The sequence below is a fragment of the Tachypleus tridentatus genome, chromosome 13, assembly GCF_004210375.1.
Source record: "Tachypleus tridentatus isolate NWPU-2018 chromosome 13, ASM421037v1, whole genome shotgun sequence".
Lineage (NCBI taxonomy): Eukaryota > Metazoa > Arthropoda > Merostomata > Xiphosura > Limulidae > Tachypleus > Tachypleus tridentatus.
The window spans coordinates 187,166,283-187,191,223 of NC_134837.1; the positions used below are offsets into that span (position 1 = coordinate 187,166,283).

Consider the following 24,941-nt stretch of genomic DNA (forward strand, 5'->3'; position numbering starts at 1 on the left):
TTTTTTTACACAGAACTAAGTCTGCTGTCTTAAACAATTTTAAATTTGCATGTAAAAGAAAGTTGCCTTAGTAAAGATATATTTGATATTCCTTTAAAGAATTCTTTAATGATGAACTACCAGAGTTAGGTTGTGTTCTTTTTCTCTAAAGAATTCTTTAATGATGAACTACCAGAATTAAGTTGTGTTCTTTTCCTCTAAAGAATTCTTTAATGATGAACTACCAAAATTAGGTTGTGTTCTTTTTCTCTAAAGAATGCTTTAATGATGAACTACCAGAGTTAGGTTGTGTTCTTTTTCTCTAAAGAATACTTTAATGATGAACTACCAGAGTTAGGTTGTGTTCTTTTTCTCTAAAGAATTCTTTAATGATGAACTACCAAAATTAGGTTGTGTTCTTTTCCTCTAAAGAATGCTTTAATGATGAACTACCAGTGGTAGGTTTCGTTCATTTTGAAAAACAAACAAACAAAAATAGCAAAATGTTTCCATGATGATATGATTTCATTGATGATTAATAAACATTTTTAATCAACATGTTTATGATATCTTCTCTAATAGTGTATGAAAGTAAAGGAGATCATATATTTTGATTAGAAAACAAAAGTCAACTGTTAAAATGATACACTAGATTTTTCTTCAATACCACATGTTCACTTAATGGCTTTAAATTAAATTTTCACAGCCAATAAAATGTAATGTTATTTTAGTGTTCCCAACCAACAGAGAGTAAAGCACATTACATATATTTGTTGATGAAGATCAGTTTAGTTATTGTTCATGGAATATATGGTTATCCCTGATCAAAATTTAAAATAACTGGATTTTATTGTCTTACAAATAAGAAAAGTTTTTGTCAAAGCTGTCTTTGTCTGGATGATATTTACCCAAACTTCTAACGTGCTAAGGTAAAAGTGTGTGTGTGTGTATGTGTCAAGCAAGATTCTCATAGCCCAAGTGAAAGGGTAAAATGTAATTAACTGTTGATTCAGTAGTTTGTTCTAAGTACCTGGAATAACACAGACACTACAATGTTTCGATCTTCCTAGGTCATTTTAACCCGAAGATGACCTAGGAAGGTTGACACGTTATTCTCTCCTTATCAGTAAAAGTGTTAATACCCATACCAGCCATTCTGAAACACATTTTTATTTCAAGTGGGTTTCTCATCATCAAGAGGTATACTAGAAATACTGTATACTTCATACGAGTAGGAAAGAAAACATGAAACAAGCAAACATAAATAAATCAAATAGTAAATCAAGGTAATTATGTTTATTTGAGCTTGAACTGTATGTGTTGTGGCCAGAGAGGTTCTTTATACATCACAGTGCAGTACATCAACAACCAATTATTGAAGTAATATATACAGGAGCTACATACACCTCTAGTTCTTACAAATAGCATGTAAAGGGAAGGATGATTTTGGTATGAGAATATGTAGAGCTGTACAAAAGCTATATGTAATGTTCATTACAAATTTTGAACTGACAAATTAGATAAGGCAACTGGTTAACAACCAATTCTTGGGCCACTCTTTTCTCAGACCATCATCCTTATAATGCATTCAGAACCCCCAATGTGCAGAATACAATTTTGATTGTTAGGTAATATAACAAGAAATACAAACCCACAAATCAACATTCTGACATGCTAATCGCTGGGCCAAAGTTGCCTTGTAGTAGAAAAAAAATCACCTGGTTGTACACAAAAATATGTGTACCACCTTATCATGGGCTTACCTTCCAGAATAAAAATCTGATCATACCATAAAAGTATTGTCTCACATTATCATGGGCTTACCTTCCAGAATAAAAATCTGATCATACATAAAAGTATGTGTACCACCTCTTTAGATGGGCTAACCTTCCAGGGAATGGATCTAGACACATCAAGAATGATACACTCCGATTATGTGAATAAACTTGAATAGATGTGTTTGAAGCTAGTTGTGGAACGTGGATAGAGGAACACACACGGTTTGGATTCAACCAAAGAGCGGACACTGAACTGGTATCGAATATTACTGTTAAGGACCCATGTGAATATTTAATGTTATATCATTTTTGTTGGAAGTAAACAGATGTCTTGATTACACAGGGCATGAAATTGCTACATAAATCAAAATACTACTGGTTATTTTTTTATGTTGGCTTCTTTTTAAACAAATTACTCATTTTACAAGATCAAAAAATAATTTTATTGATCATAAAAAATCAAACATATCTCAGTATATCTTCACATGGAACACAGGTGAGTTGTGTTTAAATAACAGTTACATCACAGTAAAGAAGATAAAAACAGCAGTGAAAAGAATTATAGATAAAATCAGAAAGGTTCAAATGGATTAAAGTAACATTAGAAAAGAGTGTTACAGTTTAAAAGAACAGATATACACAGTACTTAATCAATTATCTATATTCATATGTATTTTGAGATGTAATAGTTTCCCTGGGAAACATTCACAAATACAGTTATATAACTAACTGACAGTTAGAAGTTTACATCAGAGACACCAACTAATTACCATAAACTTTAGTATTATGATACCATTCTGCCAAGAAAAATATATTTTGTATATAGAAATATATATATTAAAGTTTATTGTCACCTACATTTATTTTTACTTACCATATAAAGTTTAATAATAACATGTATTGGGAACTGATTTAAACCTGAATATATTTAGCACAACTGCTTCTAACGATTAAACTGAAGACTGATCAAATAACTGATTGATAGGTGAGTAGCTGATAAGGCATGGACCCTGAATATTCTTGGATTAATACAAACTATGTAGAAACAGCCCTCTGAAGGAAAAAAGGAAAATGAATTGGTTTAAAAAAAAACTGACTCAACAGAAGAATATATATAATAATTTAACCCTACTCCAAAACATATTACTGGATATGAGATATTATTACTTGATATTTTATTATCTGTCTTCTTAAAAGTATACAATTCTTTAAATGTTGAAACTTTGTTCTTCTCGAGAAATCCTAAATTTAAAAAAAAACCTAACAATCAGATAAAATTAAGTTTAGAAACAGTTTACATGGGAGTGAAGTTGAAGAAAATATCTCTTATGTTACATGTATCCTCCCCACAGTTTAAATATAAATATCTTTTTACAAAACTGTTTATCAATATAAAATGAGATTAAACTATACTTGTATTATTCTAAGTACTGAAATATGAGATTCAACTGGTATTATTGTAAGTAACAGTACTGATATACAATGAGATTCAACTATATTTGTATTATTGTAAGTAACAGTACTGATATTTAATGATATTCAACTATACTGGTATTATTGTAAATTGCAGTTCTGATATATAATGATATTCAACTATACTGGTATTATTGTAAGTTACAGTTCTGATATATAATGATATTCAACTATACTGGTATTATTGTAAGTTACAGTTCTGATATATAATGACATTCAACTATACTGGTATTATTGTAAGTACTGATATATAATGATATTCAACTATACTGGTCTCAGATCAAGCAAGACATGCTGATATCTCTGCCATTATGTTTTTCAAGAAGAAAGGATCAACTACACCAGCTGGTAATTGTCAACGTTCTACCGTCGCACCTTACGCCACTACAAGTCTCTACGTTCATCACTGAAGCCAAGCCAGGGGCAACCATCGAACCTTCCAGGACCTGAATCCTATGCCAGGGTGGAATTCTCATCCAGCCTGCCACTACCACAGACCAAGTTTATCTATGCCAGCCATGGAACACTGAAATTAAAGTAAGTTGTTCCCCAACCAAAAGTCCTGTTAGTCTTTTCTTGGTATTACTCAGGGGCATTGAAATCAAACTAACCACAGAATCTCAAATCCAGGCCAAGTTACATGCTGCACATTGAATTTTATCCAGAAACACTAATCTACCTACATACTTCATGAAGACAGTGACAAAGTCGAAGTACAGTGCTGACTGTATTTTACGTAACAGACATTACTACCACATATTTCACTTTAGAGCCAGATGCCTGCATCGCCGACCTTTCAAATCATGGTCAAACAAAGTGCCCAGACAACCAACGGACAACTACGGAAATACCGCCTAGTCCAGAATCAGCCAGAAAGAACATGAATGCAGATACAAGCAACTCAACCCCGAAAACAACAAGTCCCACTGGTAACAACATGCCAAGATTTAACAATTCAAGGAAGACAAGTGATAGTTCATGCCAGACCTCAGTTCCTGTTTCACGGAATTCAACCACCAGCCACACTCAGACCATTCACAAGACAACTTTCGATGACGTCAGTTCAAACAGAAAAACAGACTACAATCACTTAGAAGAAACAAACGAAAAATTACAAGAAGAAACAAAGCATCTCAAACCAATGAAGAACAATTACATGAAGAAGAACAGCCAGTTGATTCACCACCAAGCTCACGTTTCTCTCTATCACCACTGGGCATCAGGTGTGAATGCAAGTTCAACCTGAAGTTCCTACCTGTTCCACATGACTGCAGCTAGCAGTTTTCCTAGTCACCAGATAACCAGTCACATGTATACCACTGCCACAATCCATGTTTTCTTTTTATTCCTGTTTCTCTTCCCATGCTACTTCTAGGTACGGTCTGGGTAGATGTTTTGGTTTCCAGGCCGTGAAAGTGGGTTTTCTCGGGGTACTCCCGTTTCCCCCCACAGCTAAAATTCTGGCATTGGATCTGTAGATCCCAAACAAGGCAACATTCTTGCCTAGTCCTGAAAGGAGCCGTTTTAGTCAATTTTAAATCAATCTCTACTCAGTGTGTAGTAATTACTAGCTGTCAGGTTATTCTGACCACGGGCTCAGGCCTTGCTCACTTCCCTTATGCTGCCCTCGTCCAGATCTCCCTTCTCTCGTGTCATTTTCATATGCCCCACCTCACTTCTTCTCCTTAAAGAAATTAAAACAAAATAAAGATAAACTTCCATGAAAATTTCAACAATCTTTCACATGAGGGAATGAAGAGGAACCACAACGTTCCTGACCACGCCAGTTGGAGAGAATTCTTCAGACTTCTCTCTCTAAACTAAACCCCTGCTGCGTTCGTTTGCGTTTGCTTGTATTATTCTAAGTAAGAGTACTGATATATAATGAGATTCAACTATACTTGTATTACTGTAAGTAAGAGTACTAATATACAATGAGATTCAACTATACTTGTATTATTGTAAGTAACAGTACTGATATATACTGAGATTCAACTATACGTGTATTATTGTAAGTACTGGTATATACTAATAATGTACTTGTACAGTGACATTATTACAGGTTGTAAAGTGTTGTCTATTCATGTATAACTGCAGTGATATTATTGCAGGTTGTAAACTTGTCTATTCATGTGTAACTACAGTCACATTATTACAGGTTGTAAACTGTTGTCTATTCATGTATATCTACAGTCACATTATTACAGGTTGTAAACTATTGTCTGCTCATGTACATGTACAGTCACACTTATTTAATTTAATAGAGATATATATTAACATGTATATCAATATATATTATTAAATGTATATTAACATGAACATATATTTCAGTTTAACTGATTCAAGTCATCTTTGTTGATATAAGTTGAGGTAAACAATGAACTGTAAGAATTTCACATTTGTTTGTACACATGCAACTTAACCTGGCCACTCTTAGCGTACATGTCACTTAACCTGACCACTGTTAGTATACATGTCACTCAAACTGACCATCATTAGTATATATTATCACTTGACCTGTTCATCATTAGTATACATGCCACTTGACCTGGTCATTGTTAGTATACACGTCACTTGACCTGATCATCATTAGTATATGTCACTTGACCTGATCATCGTTAGTATACGTCACTTGACCTGATCATCGTTAGAATACATCACTTAAACTGACCATTGTTACTATACATGCCGCTTTACCTGATCATTGTCAGTTCATGTCACTTAATGTGACCATTATTAGTACACGTCACTTAACCTTACCATTGTTAGTATATGTCACTTAACCTTACCATTGTCAGTATACGTCATTTAAACTGACCACTGTTAGTATACATAATTTAAACTGACCATTGTTAGTTTACGCAATTTAATCTGACCATTATTGCTATATATTAACTTGACTATGGTTAGTATACATTTGTTAACTTGACCATTGTTAATAAACATATCACTTAAACTGACAATTGTTATTACACATTCACTTAAATTAACCAATTTTATTATACATGTCACTTGACATGATCATTGATAGTATGCATGTCACTTGACCTGATCATCGTTAGTGTACATGTCACTTGACCTGACCATCGTTAGTGTATATGTCACTTGACCTGACCATCGTTAGTGTACATGTCACTTAACCTGACCATTGTTAGTATACATCACTTAATCTGACCATTGATAGTATGCATGTCACTTGACCTGATCATTGATAATATGTATGTCACTTGACCTGATCATTGATAGTGTGCATGTCATGTGACCTGATCATTGATAGTATGCATGTCACTTGACCTGATCATTGATAATATGCATGTCACTTGACCTGATCATTGATAGTGTACGTGTCACTTGACCTGATCATTGATAGTGTACGTGTCACTTGACCTGATCATTGTTAGTATTCATGTTACTTAACCTGACCACTGTTAATATACATGTCCCTGAACCTGACCTTCATTAGTATACATTGTCACTTGACCTCCTCATTGTTAAAATACATATCACTTAACTTGACCATGATTAGTATATGTCACTTAATCTGACCATTGTTGGTATGTATGCTATCTCACCTAACCATCATAGATATACACGTCACATAACCTGACCATTGTCATTATACACATCACTTAACCTGATATGTGTTAGTATATATGCCATTTCATCTAGTATTAAGATGGCTATTATTGCTGTGTTGATTTCTATATGTATTTATAGGGTTATGTTCTTCATGTACATGTAGATTCTATGAACCTGCTATTATGTTTACTGAATAATTTTCATATTTCAGTCTATAATTCAGTTCATTCTTTAATAAGTATAAAGGGTTCTTACTGGAAAAAGAACAAAACTTATCATGGTTCTTCATCATTATCAAACTCTTGTTCTAGTTCTCCAGTACTCATAGAACCACAACAAATAAAGTGAGTCTTCTTGCCATTTCTATCTTCATCTCTGGTGTCAACGTGTTGAACATTTTCAGATTTACTCCTGGTATAACCTATAAGATTAATATTTTCTTTTCTCACATTCTTGCTGGCAAGATACTGCACTGTCTATTACTATATTAACTCATGCTGTATTCTATCTAGACTGTCTATTACTATATTAACTCGTGCTGTATTCTATCTAGACTGTCTATTACTATATTAACTCGTGCTGTACTCTATCTAGAATGTCTATTACTCTATTAACTCATGCTGTACTCTATTTAGATTGTCTATTACTATTTTGGCTCATGCTGTACTCTTTGTAAATATTCTTTTAGTGTATTACATAGTGCTGTAATCTTCCCAAAGAACTTGTGTTTTTACCATAGTTCTAAGTGATCCTAAAGACAAACATTTTACCCAGCATTCCTTATTGATAATTAGAAGTTACGAGATCAAATCACATAATTAAACTATATAATACATCTTGCTATACATATGTACATATCATTATACTATATAATACATCTTGCAATACACACATATATCAAATTATTAAAGTATATAATACATCTTGTTATACATGCATACATTACATTATTAAACTACATAATACTGTTGCTATATACACATACCTAATATTAGTAAACTATATAATACATCTTGCTGTACATACATACATCAGATTATTAAACTACATAATACATCTTGCTATTCATACAAACATCAGGTTATTAAACTACATGATACATCTTGCTATTCATACAAACATCACGTTATTAAACTACATAATACGTCTTGCTATACATATATACATCATGTTATTAAACTACACAATACATCTTGCTATACATACATACATAATATTAAATTACATAATACATCTTGCTGTACATACATACATAATATTATTAAACTACACAATATATCTTACTATATATACATACATCACGTTATTAAACTATAATACATTGTGGTATACATTCATACATGACATTATTAAACTATATAATACATCTTGTTATACATATATACACCACGTTATTAAACTATATAATACATTGTGGTATACATTCATACATGACATTATTAAACTATATAATACATCTTGTTATACATATATATACCATGTTATTAAACTATATAATACATCTTGCTGTACACATGCATATTATCAAACTATGTAATACATCTTGTTATAAATACATCAAATTATTAAACTATATATCTTGTTATACATACATCATATTATAAAAGTATATAATACATTTTGTTAAACATACATTTAATGACATCTTGAATTTGTGCTTCTGATTTACAGTAGTAGAAAACTGATGGCTGTGTTCCTAGAATTGTCCTAGTGAGTGATGGCTGGAAAAGAGAATTTAATTTGTTATAAAAATTCAATATATCAGCTTGTTCAGTCACTAAACAATCACACACTGACTAGCTACATAATAACATTGTACTATGTTACTTTTGCCTGTTCTTTATGTTTGGAAGTAAACAAAAAGCACTGCCTCATTGGCTGTAATGCCACCCACCACTTTGCTGATTACTGTCATGTTCACATTCAGTAGTAGAACATCAGAAGGATATGAGAATAGTTAAAATTATCTCTATTTACTTCAGGTAACAGCTGCTCTTCACCAAAAATAAACACAGACTTTGTTCTCTGAACATCAAGGAAGTCAATGAATTATTAAGTAAAGCTTGATGGTAGAAAAGTATGACTATTACTTGATGATGAGAAACACATTTAAAATAAACCTTAACCTGAAGATAACCTAGGAAGGTCAAAACACTGTTCTCTCATTATCAGTAAAAGTGTTAATACCCATACCAGCCATTCTGAGATACAATGTGACTATTATTTAGTATACATCAAATATTGTTCCTTGCTGGGTCAGCAGAAAGTTTACAAACTTTCAGTGCTAAAACCTTTGATCTGATCCCTGTAGAGGTTGTTTGGTTGGTTTACTTGGCAGCTATTTGTGCAAAACAACTAAAGAACTTGGCTGTTTAGACAAAACAACTGCTGAAAAAAAACACAAGTAAAAACATTATAAAATGTAAAAATTATTTATAGTAAAAAATCAAATAACATACAAAAATCAGGTAAAAAAACCTAAAAAAGTAAAAAGACTAATGGCCATTAAAAATTTAAAAATGCAAGTAATGTGGCAGTGTCATCATTGCCAATGGCATTGTCCAGTGTCAGAGGTAAACTCATGAAGAAAACATCTAAAATGGTGTATCTCATGGTCATGATGATGGCACAACAGTAAAATGTGGGCTGTTGTTATGTGAGTGTCACAAAGGCAACTCATTGGTGGATCAGTCCTGTATATAAAGAAAACAGTAAGTTAAAAACTATGACTAATGTGTAACCTCATAAGGATATCTTCTTCCTTCTGATCATTACAGAAACAAGATGGCCAAAGTAAAACAGAAGGTTTAATCTGAAAAGCTTGTTATCACATTGCTCACTGCAAGTCAACTGGGACCACAGGCATGGCAGACGTACTTAGCTGTAGTGTCAGCAAGCTTGTTTTCACAAATACCAACATGGTCTGGTATCCAGAAAACTGAAGAGAAGTAGCAAATAAAGAAAAATCAGAGAGACAGTTTTGAATATCAAAGATGATAGGATGAGAACAAATGTAAAACAATTTCTGGGCCAGTTGAGAGCTAAGAGAGCTGGTAAAAACAGTATAAATGGTGTACTGAATAGCATCTTGATGATCCAGGAAATGGTATACAACTCAGTAGTGTACACAGAAACTGCATAGGGGATTCTGTAAGAAACCACTGAGCCACAACAACCCATAGCAGAGCCCAAAGATTTAACTGATTTTGACCCATCCTTATAACTGGGAATAGAAGAATAGTTTGAAATATGTTCAGCAAATAAAAGATGGTACTTCCAATCAGGAGTATTTGCCTTCCTCAGATGATTCAAAGAAGGGTCACAGGTAGAGATAGTAATAAGCCATGGTGGGATGGGCCGACCAGTAGAGACAGCACCATCATACAAGAACAGTTGTGTCTGGATACAAAGGCTAAAAAGAAGAATGTCATATCATCTATTTCAAAAGAGCAGAACTCACTGAGGAAGGAAGACAGAATCCCAAATGGGATGCTATGGTATGAATTAGGGTTTGAAGCATACTATCAAGAAAGTTGCAAGCAGTGAATGTAAAGAGGTTTGTGGGGCTCAATGTACAAACCCTGGACTGGAAAAGTGCAGAAAGCCCCTGGGCAGAGCTGAAAATCCAGATGGTTAACAGGATCCAACATCTTCAAGACTGAGGTCCTGACATAACCAAAGACTAGAGCCTCATAATCCAGTTTGGACCAAATGAGGACATGATACATCTTGAGCAGAGAACATCAATCTGTTACCCAAGAGGTGAAAGAGAGGACATGGATGAAGTTCAGTGCTTTCTTACATTTGACACATAGCTGCTTGATGTCAGCTTATGGTCAAAGATAAGTCCCAAGAACATTTGTCTTGGGGAACATGGGAAGAACACCATTACTGAAATGGAGGTTCAGGATCTTGGTGAATACCCTGTGGACAGCAAAAGCATATGCAAAAAGTTTTGGAGAAAGAAAAGGTAAAACCATTTGCTGTGGTCCACTTCAACAAAAGATTGAAGGCAGTCTGAAGCTGCCACTCAAACTTGGGGAAGTCATCAACATAAAGCCCATTTACAACTGTAGGGAGGAGTTGTCCACTAATGGCATTAATCTTCACATTGAAAATTGTGACCTCTAGACACAGCTCTGATGGACTCCAAGTTCCTGTGGAAAAGAATGAGAAAGTGTCCAGTTCACACAAACTTGAAATACCTGGCTCATTAAAAAGTTATAAATAAAAGTAGGTAAATGGCCATGCAACTCTCATAAGTGAAGGTCTCTCAAAATGCCATACTTCCATGTAGTGTTGTAAGCCTTCTCAAGGTAAAATAGTATGAAAGTAAGACATTGTTGCTTGAGAAAGGCTTTCTTGATCAACACTTCATGTCAAATCAGGTGGTCTACAGTGGAGCACTGTTTTTGGAACCCACAATGGGTAGGAAATAGGAGATTGTTTGATTTGAAGAACCAAAGAAGATGAGCATTAACCATCCTCTCTAATACCTTACAGAGAAAGGTCATCAAAACAACTGGATGATACTTGGAGGAGTAGAAGGAATCTCTGAATCCTTCCCAGGCTTAAAAAAAAGGATGACAATAGCTCAACATCAAGCATTTGGAAAAACATTCTCCTACCAAATCTGGTTAAAAACAACCAGAATCATAACGAGAGAGAGAGATCATACAGCATCTCACAGTACATATCATCGGATCCAACCAACGTACTGCCAGATCAATGAAGAACAAGTTTGAGTTCCACCAGTGTAAAGGGGCATTATAGTTGTAGAAACAATTGGCCCAAAATGAAAGAGGCAATCACTTTGCCCAAGATTTGATGGCCAATAAGGCAGAAGAAGAAAGAGAAGAGCTAAATGCCCAGGAAAAGTTCTCACTAAGATAATTGGAGATGCTCCAGGCATCAACAACTTTCTGGCCATCAGAAAACAGGATTAAAAGTTAATGGGAGGTACACTGCCTACTGACCTTCCAAATCTCATCCCATATGATTTTAGAACTGGTGATAGAACAGATGCTAACTGTGAACTTAATCCAAGGTTTCTTCTAGCTTTGATGTCTTACCTGCCTGCTGGAAAGCAGTGTCTTCTCTGCCTTTTGGCTGGCAGGACTCTATCAGGTATGAGAATACCATGGAAAATGTGTTGAGATTCTAGGAACAGATTGAGCAGCTACCTGGACAATACAGTCGGCATACAGACAACAGCAGGATCACATTCTGAGGGAGAAGTAAAAGAGGGCAACTTGGTCTTGTCCAGCTTATACTGAGGCATGCAGATTCCTACAAAATGACAAGAAAATGATTACTGCCTTGTGAGTTACTGTCACCCTATAAGAAATTGAAGGGGAGCAGACAGAGAGATCAATAGTACTAAAAACTGACTAGGCCCTTGAAAAGAAACACCAGTATTGAAGAGAGAAAGGTTGTGATCCAAGAGCATACAACCCCTCCCATCAATATCAGCATCACCCCAGAGGGGATTATGTCCATTAAAGTACTCCAGGATTAAAAAAGTGAGATAGCAACTCTTCAATGAGAGCATCAAAGTCTGACTGATCATAGATCTATCTCTCCAGGAGACAGGTAGAGAAAACAAATAGTGATGGTATGATCCACAGAAACTCAGATGGCTTTGGCCTCCAAGGGTGCATTGAGTGGCAAAGACAGGACAGGCATATGTCGGAAGAACAGAAGTGCTACCCCTTCATGCACTCATTCATCAAGCAACCTGTCATTCCAGTATAAAGAAAACTGCCAAAAGGTGACTGTATCAGCAGGTTTCAGAAATGTTTCCTAAAAGGAAAGACGTGCAGAATGATAAGAATCAATCAAAGCCTTAATGTAATCCACATCAGAACAGAAACCTTGACAGATCAATTGTATTAATGTCTCCATTTTTACTTAGTTGGTGGAGAACCTTTCTGTTTTTGACCACATTGTTTTTCTTTAATAGAAAGAGGTCTGTCAGCCTCCATGAATTCTGTCCTGAGTCATTTTGGCAGATCTCTGTCAGTAGACAAAGATTCCAGTGACTGAGAGCATGAACAAATAATCATTCTACACGTTGGAGCCAAAGAAGGTGGACCCAAGCAAATGCCAGAAGTCAGGACCATAGGAAATGGACCCAGGCAGTCTCTGGAAGGAATGGTGAGGGTGTAGACATGAGTAGACATTGACTTGTCAACTTGCTTATCCAAAGAGGTCAAAAGACTCTTCACATGATTGGAGAACAATTTTGTTGGAAGCATGGAATAATCTGTCTGTACTCCCACTGAAGCATTGGAACTCAGTGCAGCAGAACATGCCCACGATGGAGTTGGGGACAATAACTTTCAAGCCTTGAAGTTAGAAATGCTGTTAATGGTTTTTAAATGCTGTACCTCTTTCTTCTCCACCCACTTAGCGAAAAACAAAAGTAAGAAGGGTGGAAACTACTTCAGTTAACACAGTGTGGTTACAGTTTGAACTCACAGGCATTGTGGTCTTTGAGCACACATCAAAGAACCATGACATAATGCACTTAAATTTCCAAACCACTGGCACTGAAAACATTGGAAATAACAGTTTAGGGACAGGTGGATGTGGTGATGTAAGCATCAAAGTTAAAATGTTGGTGAGCAGCATAATACCTTCCTTGCAAGTGGAGATATGGCACACAGCAGAAATGCATTGGCTAGAGAAACCAGTGAGGATCTCTGACATGGGGATGTTCTTCAAATCTCCCCCAATGATCACTCCTGAGGAGGAATTCAGAGTAGCATGGGGAGTAACCTCAGTGTATATATCCCCAGTAGTCTTAGAATTCAGAGGAGTTCACTACGTTTTGGGGTAGATGTTTCCTACAGGATGTCCCTAGAATATAGCTACTTGATGGACTTGAGAGAGCCATTAAGCTCCTCTAATCCCTTCTCAACAAAAGGGAGACATCTATCCTAAGTATTTGTAAGATAAGGAATAAAGGATTAAAAATTGAGGTAAAGGATCTTATGGTATTGGTGACTATGTAACAGTTATCAATGTGTGGTTGTTCACTTTTAAGGTGTTGTTCTGTTTTTATTCTTTCAAGGATTCAATTATCTATAATAAATAGACGAAAATACAGTGTCCACTGACTCCACCCACCATGGAGTTTTACAAAGTAATGTCAGAGTTTTGTGAGCACTGTATCCAAACATTAGCATCATATATAATGTTCACAACACCCACTGAGAATGCTGAACATTGGTACTTGTTTGACCTTAGCCCAACAGGACTAACTGACTGATCCTGGGAGGGGGAAATCCATCAATAGGAATTCAAGGCCAATGTGGAGTGTTGAGGTTGGACCCCTCAAACCCCAGGATCCTCTCCTCCCTTTCACAAGTCACCATGCACTGCAAACACAACAAGGGAACACCACAGAGAACACAGCAGATAGCTCAATGTGCCTCTGCACTAAAAACAACCAAGTAACTTTAAAAATTATTTTGTGGTAAGCTTAAAGAGGTTGATATCAAACAAACTTAGTTTGATTTGATGCTGAACAAACTATTATTCAGTATTTCATCTAGCAATGAAATGTTAAGAAGATGATGGTGTGGAAATATTCACTTTTGATATTACATAAACCTTAGATTACTAAAACCATAAAACTTGGACTTCTTCTTTGAAAGTCAAAATAAACAAATATTTTCTTTACTTAAATTACATTTAACAGCATCTGCAGCTAGCTACAGTTGTTTCATCAAAGTGAACTGAACAAGGCTCTTTGGTTAATGCAATGAGTGTTTAAGTAATTCATTCAATCAAAACTTGGAACAAATGTTTACATTTTCTTCATAATTTTAACAACTGGTAAAACAGTATTCATAAGAGCAAAAAAAAGAAGAAAGACTTACTACTGAGATAACACATTTCAATACTATTTGGGACTGTAAGTTAATAAAACATAAAAACCAACTAACAACAAAGTTTAAAACAGATGTAGAAAAACAATGTTATTAAATCACAATATTTAAATATTACCATACCAATAGACAACACATGTTGGCATTCTTCAGTATTATATATAAAGTTTTATTTATATGTTTATGACATGTATATTTCTGTGGTCAGTTTCTGAACATATTTCTTCTGATGTTTCTCAACTTTTTGGCACTTTTAAAAGTACATTTGAATGTTTTTCTTCTGAAAAATTTTCTAAAGTATCTGCTTTTTAATTTTATTTCTTGTCTGTATAAACTCTTCAAACCTATGACATATGAAATATATTATTTTATCATATGATTAACTTGAAATTAAAATATACGAAAAAAAAATCTTCCATGATGTTTCAGTTTCTATTCCTTAATAACAAAAACCAGATTAACAGGCCTGGTATGGCCAAGTCAGTTAAGGCGTTCAACTTGTAATCTGAGGGTCGAGTGTTCGAATCCCCATCACACCAAACATGCTTGACCTTTTAGCCGTGGGGGTGTTATAATGTGACAGTCAATCCCACTATTCCTTGGTAAAAGAGTAGCCTAAGAGTTGGTGGTGGGTGGTGATGACTAGCTGCCTTTCCTCTAGTCTTACATTGCTAAATTAGGAAAGGCTAGCGCAGACAGTTCTTGAGTAGCTTTGCATAGAATTCAAAACAAACCAAACCAGATTAACTTTATGAAACAGAACAAATGGAAGGAATAAATGTAGAAGCTTCCAATCTACATAAATAATATAGAGTATTTACAGTTATGGAAGTAATATAGGAATGTTATAGTTATGTAAATAATGTAAAAGTTTTACAAATAAATTTCTAGTAACATAAAGTTTACCTTGATATAGGTAAAGATAATAATTATAAATAAGTTCTAGTAACATAAACTTTACCTTGATATAGGTAAAGATAATAATTATGAATAAGTTCTAGAAACATGAAGTTTTCCATGACATGGGTAAAGATAATAATTATAAGTAAGATCTAGTAACATGAAGTTTACCTTGATATAGATAAAATAATAATTATAAATAAGTTCTAGTATCATAAAGTTTACTTTGATATAACTAAAATAATAATTATAAATAAGTTCTAGTAACATAAAGTTTATTTTGATATAAGTAAAAATAATAATTATAAGAAAGTTATAGTAACATAAATTTTACCCACATATTGGTAAAGATAATAATTATATGTACATTCTAGTAACATGAAGTTTACTTTCAGATGAGTAACGATAATAATTATAAGTTCTAGTAACATAACCTTTACCTTGATATGAGGAAAGATAATAGTTATAAGTACATTCTAGAAACATAAAGTTTACTTTCAAAGGAATAAAGAATAATTATAAGTACATTCTAGAAACATAAAGTTTACTTTCAAAGGAATAAAGAATAATTATAAGTACATTCTAGAAACATAAAGTTTACTTTCAAAGGAATAAAGATAATAATTATAAGTACATTCTAGAAACATAAAGTTTACTTTCAAAGGAGTAAAGATAATAATTATAAGTAAGTAGAAGTAACATAAAGTTTACCTTGAGATGGGTAAAAATAATAATTATAAATAAGTTCTAGTAACATAAACTTTACCTAGGTAAAGATAATAATTATAAAAAAATTCAAGTAACAAAGTTTTCCATGATATAGGTAAAGATAATAATTATAAGTAAGATTAGTAACATGAAGTTTACCTTGATATAGATAAAATAACAATTATGAATAAGTTCTAGTAACATAAAGTTTACTTTGATATAGGTAAAAATAATAATTATAAATAAGTTCTTGTAACATAAAGTTTACTTTGATACAGGTAAAAATAACAATTATAAATAAGTTCTAGTAACATAAATTTTACCCACATATGGATAAAGATAATAATTATATGTACATTCTAGAAACATGAAGTTTACTTTCAGATGAGTAAAGATAATAATTATAAGTTCTTGTAACATAAACTTTACTTAGATGTGGGTAAAGAATGTAATTATAAATAAGTTCTAGTCACATAAAGTTTATCTTGATATGAGTAAAGAAAATAATCATAAATAAATCCTAGTAACATAAAGTTTACCTTGATATGAGTAAAGATAATAATTATAAGTGCATTCTAGAAACATAAAGTTTACTTTCAGAGGAGTAGAGATAATAATTATAAGTAAGTAGAAGTAACATAAAGTTTACCTTTAGATGGGTGAAGATAATAATTATAAGCAAGTTCTAGTAACATAAAGTTTACCTTGAGATGGGTAAAGATAATGATAACACCATGTTTTCTGAAACTTTCAATCACATTCTTTAGCATCTATTCAACAAAGAAAAAAAACAACATAAATAAAAAGCAACATAAATGAATAATTCAAGAAAATGCATTTAGCCACATACTGTTATATCAAATTTTACAAATATGTATGATAGAGAGAGAAAGAGATCACTTAAAGGAAGAGGTTAATATGTATTTTATACGTATAAGTACATATTTTATACATATATATACACACTTTATACACATATATATATATATAAATGCATACTTTATGCATAAAAAATATACTTTATACATACAAACAGATATAAATGCAGTAATATTAATCAATATTTTATAAAATACCAAGAAATTTATAAACTTGATTTATTCATTATACAGTCATGTAATATTTGTAAACTTGATTTATTCATAGCACAGTAATGTAAATATTCTAAACTTGATTTACTCATAGTATAATAATGCAATATTTATAAACTTGATTTATTCATAGTACAATAATATAATATTTCTAAACTTGATTCACTCATAGTATAATAATGTAATATTTATAAACTTGATTTATTCATAGTACAATAATATAATATTTCTAAACTTGATTCACTCATAGTATAATAATGTAATATTTATAAACTTGATTTATTCATAGTACAATAATATAATATTTCTAAACTTGATTCACTCATAGTATAATAATGTAATATTTATAAACTTGATTTATTCATAGTACAATAATGTAATATTTCTAAACTTGATTCACTCATGGTACAGTACTGTAATATTTATTCACAGTACAGTATTGTGAAATTTCTAAAATTTATTTATTCATGTTGCAGTATTTTCAAGTTCTATTCTGATTTATACAGTGTACAGTAGTGTACAATTCCTAAATATGCAATATTTGTAAGTTGTGTGAAACTCAATAAACTTGGTTTATGCTGATTAATATGAAACTCCTAAACCTGAATTATGTGAAATTCACTTTTTATGACTTATTTACAGTGGTATGAAATTAATAAAACTTTAGTAATGGTTTCTATTGTTAGATAGGTTCATTTGGATAATTTGTAAAATTTAATTATAAAGTGTTTTATTCCTTTGAATACAAGTCCTAATATTTACAAATGTTATGGTTTAATATAACTAACAATAGGCTTAATTTTACAAATAACCAATTTCTAGATAAAAACACCATAAACATGTACTTTGTTGCTGCAGAAATTCAAAACTTACAGCTATGATCTATAAATTAACTAACTGATAGTGTCAAATAAGGTGACAAAACCATGGATTGATTATTTGCTAACCACTAGATAACATGCACTATCTCTACCCTAACTTCAGATCATTTGTGACTGTGTGTTCTGAAACCTGAAACAAAATTTCAGATATTAAGCCTCACACTTACCATATGACATCAAATTACCCTGTGGAAAAACAACAATGCAAATATCCAAGAAGAAACATGGTCTACTAAACTACAACACTATGAAATTTGTAAAACTAATGCATTCTGGCCATCTATTATTAATCTTATGTTAACATTCAAGTAATCTCACCAAAGCCATAGTATAATCTATTTCTGTAAGCTGCTTCCCATCTATCACCATTGTGTTTAGACCATCATCAAGTGATGTACCTAAGAAGAGAATTGTACTATAATTAAAAGTTAATTTTTTTCCTTAAAAACAACAACAACAACAACACACACATGGATCCTTGAATTTTATTTTATAATGTTTCATGATGCAAGGGACAAGTGTCTGTAACACCTAATTTAGGTTCACACTAAGATGAGAATACTGAAAATCATATTAGGGTCATATGATTAGTATCTATGCAACTGTCCATTCTTACATTTTATTAACAAGAACTGAACTTAGTTTAGGAGTAAAGTCCTATACATCTAACCCAAAGGAATGTTCCACCCCTGTGTGAAGTGGACCTTGTTTATTTGCTTCATTCTTCCAAACAACATTGATGAGCTGTTGAGCACTCATCACTCCCACTGTTAAGCACCATTTTTTTGTGTAACCAAAATAATATTTTGAAAAATTAGGTCAACATAAGTGAATTAGGAGATGTAAGTTCCCATACTAAGCTAGCAAAGTGAAGAAATATATTTTAATTAAGTATATTCATAAAAAACAAATATTCAACCTTTTAGTTGATACAGCTAGTGAAACTAATATTAAATACAATCACTGACTTGAACATCTAACATATAAACTTAATATAATCCTCCCTAACAACATCAACTGAACAATAAAAGCCAGTTATAAGGCTCTGACAGGGTAACCTTAGGGTATTCTACCATTACAGGTAAATAAACTCATCTTTTAACAGCTTAGCCAGCTAGTAAAACAATAGTATCTACAATGATAACAAAATCTTACAGTGAAGAGTAAACACTTAGTAAATAGGAAACATATTCAACTTAAATGTAATAAAACATAAAATAATCCAACAAATACACTATAAGCTAACTAACTTCAACAGATTTTGTGAACTTATGGTACTAGCAAACAAGAATAAAGTTAAACCCTAAGAACTGGCCAAAAGCTATAATATGATACAATAATAAGACTTAATCAAAGGAGTGACAAATATAACAGCAACCTTAACTAACTGAAAGTTGTGTACCTAAACTAATGATGTAACATTACAGAAAACAATGAACTTGTTTGTTACACAGCTTGTTGTTCATTATTATGTTAAAAAGACATATATACAGCACATATGTAAGATAGAGTGCAGTCAAACCCCCATATTTGTGATATAAAATATATACAGTTATAGTGTAACTGGTTACGGTATTTAATGTTTTTTACAGAGTTTGTATTCCTCTGATGAAACACCAACATGTTTTGGCTTGAAATAGCTGCATGACCCTAGACATCCATAGCACTAGTATGGTTTGTATACTTATTATGCTTCACACAAATGTGTTGGTTTTTGATTTCACGTTCAAACATTCTGCATAGATAATAGGTTTAGAAGGTCTCAAGATTAGGTAAACATTAATAATATATTTGTTGGATCACCCTTATATGTCTGTGTATGGTACGTTTGTCAGTTGAAACTATATGCCTGTGTATAGTACACACATGCCAGTTGGAACACCCTTGTATGTGTCAGTTGCAACTTCCTTTTTGTTTTATGCCACTCAGTATATTTATTTTCTAGCTTGCATGGTTTAAGAACCTCATACCATTTGACCAGATGACAATGGAAGACTTCCAAGATTATTTTCCAGACATTGCACTGGATTCTTTAAATCAACCAACTTTTTGGCCCCATGATCCTCACAAGCAGAAAGAAATAGCAGAGTTGGAAGCTCAGAAACACCAATAACCTAATTATATCATATAGGTGGACTAGAGAAAGTTGTCAACTTGACAGTTAGATTGATATAGTACTTAGCTTGTAGAAGGTTCCATTAGAAAATGTTTGTCTTATGGTGATTCAAGTAACTCTAGTATGGATAATAATAATAATAATAAAGATTTGTATTTTAAATGTTACTTTTGTTTGTGAACCATAGTTCTCAGCATTAATGAAACATTAACAACAGTTGTATAACCTATGAGACTGATAATGGAGTGCAAGTTGTTGATATTCATGTTGAAGGAATTAAGAACATGTGAAATAATGTCAAACTAGTCCAGCTACAAATATGGTCAATAAAATTTAGTTCTGGTATACAAATGTGGTCAAGTGAAACGTTGTTCTGATATACAAATATGGTCAGTGAAATCTAGTAATATACAAATATAGTCAGTGAAATTTAGTTATAAGTATACAAATATGGTCAAGTGAAACTTAATTCTAATGTACAAGTGTTGGAAGTGAAACCTTGTTCTAATGTACAAACCTGGTCAGTGAAACTTTGTTCTAATGTACAAGTATGGTCAGTGACACTTAGTTCTAATGTACAAATATTGTCAGTGACACTTCGTTCTAATATACAAATATTGTCAGTGACACTTAGTTCTAATATACAAATATTGTCAGTGACACTTAGTTCTAGGATACAAGTGTTGTCAATAGGTTGAAACTATTATTGATTAAATTTTGACTGTACAGGTCTTTATAACAAAAATAATTTTCATTAGTTTTGGCCCTCATGAAGTTAATATTATTTTTTATTTACTTCCTCTTGACTTCCTAATACAAAGAGGGATAGATAATATTACATATTTTTAACAGGTTATACAAGTTGAACTCTAAACACCTCCAGAAATGTTTTAGGTAGGAAAGATACTTAAGTTTTAGGAACCTGTGCATGCTTTGCAACAGAAATATGTCTAGGGTCTTGAAGGTTTATGGCTCAAACAGCAGTACTGGTAAAACAATGCATTATAATATTTACATGAAACAGGTATGTTTAATGATTCAGATGACTGGGTTGATTTGATTTCTAAGTACAAAAATACTTGATTATAAGATATCAAAACTTCAACTGCTTGTTTTACCTTGGAAACTTCAGTTCTTGTGTACATTTCTAGTCTTCTGACAGTGGAGTAGATAAAACTTGTATTACTGTCACTTCATTGTTTCAAGTATAAGAAGAGAAAACAGAACCACTTGTGAAATGGGATGATAGCAAAGAGGAAGTCTAGATAAGGATCTTATGATAAATAAATCTTAAATTATTATGTGTGTATAAACATCAAGAATTTTAAAAGCCACAGGAATGTTTTATTCTTTAATGGAGCATTGGGAATATACACTACACCTACCTCATCAGATTCCTAACAGCCATGGTGGAATATACCTAACTGCACACTACACCTAACTCATCATGTTTCTAACAGCCACAGTGGGATATACCTAACTGCACACTACACCTAACTCATCATGTTTCTAACAGCCACAGTGGGATATACCTAACTGCACACTACACCTAACTCATCATGTTTCTAACAGCCACAGTGGGATATACCCAACTACACTTATCTCATCAGGTTTCTAACAGCCACAGTAAAATATACCCAACTAAACACTACACCTAACTCAACATGTTTTTAACAGCAACAGTGGGATATACCCAACTACACCTATCTCATCAGATTTCTATGGTTATTTGTAATCATGTATGGTGTTGATTATACTTGAACAATATATGTTTGTGATTATGATAGACAATTTATCTAAACTTGCATAAATTTGACACTATTGATGTATAGTGGAAATTTAACATACTTATATTTTTCATATGATTCCCATGTGAAAGTTTTGAACTGAAAGTAAAATACACAGAAAACAATGTAATATAATAAGTTGCTTGATGGATTAAAATACTGATTTCTTATTGGTTATAATTAATAGAGTATCTAACCTTCTTATTGCTTACAAATAATACAGTATGAAACATTTCTATTAGTAATATATAATACAATATAGAACCTTTCTACTGACCATAATTAGTTCAGTGTGAAACCTTCCTATTGGTTAAAACTAATACAGCATCTAACCTTCCTATTGGTTATAACTAATACAGTATCTAACTTTCCTATTGCTTATAACTAATACAGTATCTAACCTTCTTATTGGTTATAACTAATACGGTATCTAACCTTACTATTGATTATAACTAATATGGTATCTAACCTTCCTATTGGTTATAACTAAGAGTACCTAACCTTTTTATTGGTTATAAATAATACAGTATGAAACCTTTCTATTGATTATATCTAATACGATATAGAACCTTTCTATTGGTCATAACTAGTTCAGTATGAAACCTTCCTATTGGTTATAATTAATACAGTGTCTAACCTTCCTATTTGTTATAACTAATACAATATAAACCATTCTATTGGTTATAACTAATAGTGTAAAATATTAGAGAAAACTATTGGTAATTTGTGAAAGAGATTATGTGACAGATGGGTGTGGCAAGTGGGTCTGATTTTCTACTTTTTAGTTCTGCAAACAAATAAAATTAAAAACTGTAAGAGTTATACTCTGTCTTTTTACATCTGTATTATAAAGAATAACTTATTTTAAATTCTCAGAGGTGTGGCAAACAAATTAGAGAAAATAATTTTTTCTACCTGTGAGATTTGCATGCTACTAGACTTGAGCTAATCCCCCTCTAAAATCATTTGTTTAACATAAACTGTGTTGATACATGATGATATCAGCATGTGATGGCAACCCTCTACCAACAGGGGCAACACAATATTCTTGCACAATATCTCCCTTTAAGCATTAACGCTCAAAATAATTTCATTCTTATATGAGATAAGAAGAAACTGCACTGGAAGTGGAAAAGAAGGGTGGGAAGGTAGGAAGAGGTGAATATATAATAGAAATACATTTTCAGATAAGAGAGAATGTTACCTTCTGAGATGATATCTTACCTTCACACAGAAACTAGCTAGTGAAGGGACTAGTGTAAACATTAAACCTAAATAAGCTTCCTTCAGGAAGACAGACACCTTATTGGCAGGGACTCCAACTATGGAGAAACCACACCTTGACTTGTCCAGGTTATACTCTTCATCCAGATGACTACAAATGGAAAGACAAGGTAACCCCAAATATTGCAGACATGAACTGGATGTGATCATAATCAACCGAGCACCCTCATGCAAACAATCAGTGAGTTAAAATATGTAGTGCAGTAAGGGCAGGATCAGACTCTATGATGTGTGTACACACTGACTGGACAGACTTTCCATGCAGGAGAAAGGTACATTATCTGTTAAAGAAGTGACCCACACTACATAGGCAGGGTCACCACGACCATATTTCCCACAAATGCAGTACACAATCAGTGAAAAACTCTTCAAGGTCCACCATTTCAGCAGCTAAATACTAATGCAAGAGAATTCATGGTTGGGAAATCTAGAGAAGTGCCCAAATCCCCATCACTGGATATCTGCCAAGAATATCTTTAACAAAAATACTGCAATTAGTAACTAAGAAACTACTTTCAAAAGCTGGCAAGTACAAGACAAACAAGTGATTAGACACTTTCCTGGTACTAGCTTTTACTATAATGATGGTCCATGGAACGGTTTAGATAATTAAGTAAAAAAACCACAAGGGCACTTCTAGTGGCCAGCTCAGCTGTTGCCCTTTCTGTTGCCTCTGGCCTAATGTAGACTTTTGGAAATAAGCATAATCTAGTAAACAATACCAGCCACTTGGTGGGATGTTATGAAAGAGAAAAACATCTTCAAAACATAGTTACACTCTTATGGATGGTGTGTAGATTGAAGAATAGTGACTGGTGGAAGTCAACCTCCACCAGAAGATAAAACAGCCAGATGATAATGTGCCAAGTTTGGTGAAAATTAGATGCATGACAGAGAAAGACAAAGATTGGGTGTCATGAAGTTAGGATGGTGAGGAATAATAAGACATAGAAGACAGACTGACCATTTAAAACTTGAAGTAAGAATACTCACTATTTGGAAAGGCCTTAGTTACTCTGACGAAGAATACTCGTGACCACTTGGAAAGGCCTTAGTTACTCTAACGAAGAATACTCGTGACCACTTGGAAAAGCCTTAGTTACTCTAATACAGAATACTCGTGACTACTTGGAAAGACCTTAGTTACTCATAGAAAGAATACTCACGACTACTTGGAAAGGCCTTAGTTACTATAATAAAGAATACTCATGACTACTTGGAAAGGCCTTAGTTACTATAATAAAGAATACTCACAACTACTTGGAAAGGCCTTAGTTACTCTACTTCTGAAGGATTCAGCTGAAGGAAATAATAATGCACGATCTGGTCTTACAAGGATGTACTTTATTCCCTCAGAAGTCTGTGAAGTAAAATGAACTGCAGTTGATTTTAATGATTAAAGTCCGTAAGTAAAAAAATAACAGCATGTCAAGAAAGCTAAGTTTGCTGGATTCTTACCAATCATTATTA

At 32.9% G+C, this 24,941-nt stretch overlaps 1 protein-coding gene across 8 annotated transcripts in view; it reads right to left on the minus strand.

Moving 5' to 3' along the window:
• Positions 1–2,176: 2,176 nt before the first annotated feature.
• LOC143239737 (sodium-independent sulfate anion transporter-like) overlaps positions 2,177–24,941 on the minus strand; it is an 85,244-nt gene continuing 62,479 nt past the window's right edge. For 7 of the 8 annotated variants that reach the window (XM_076481163.1, XM_076481167.1, XM_076481161.1 and 4 more), the window contains 6 exons: positions 24,726–24,831; positions 18,603–18,682; positions 17,017–17,082; positions 8,443–8,530; positions 7,065–7,230; positions 2,177–2,810 (listed from right to left, as the gene is read on the minus strand). In XM_076481163.1, the coding sequence (XP_076337278.1) occupies positions 7,085–7,230; positions 8,443–8,530; positions 17,017–17,082; positions 18,603–18,682; positions 24,726–24,831 (486 nt within the window). In that variant the 3' untranslated portion in view covers positions 2,177–2,810; positions 7,065–7,084. The other variant, XM_076481162.1, reaches the window with a different exon arrangement.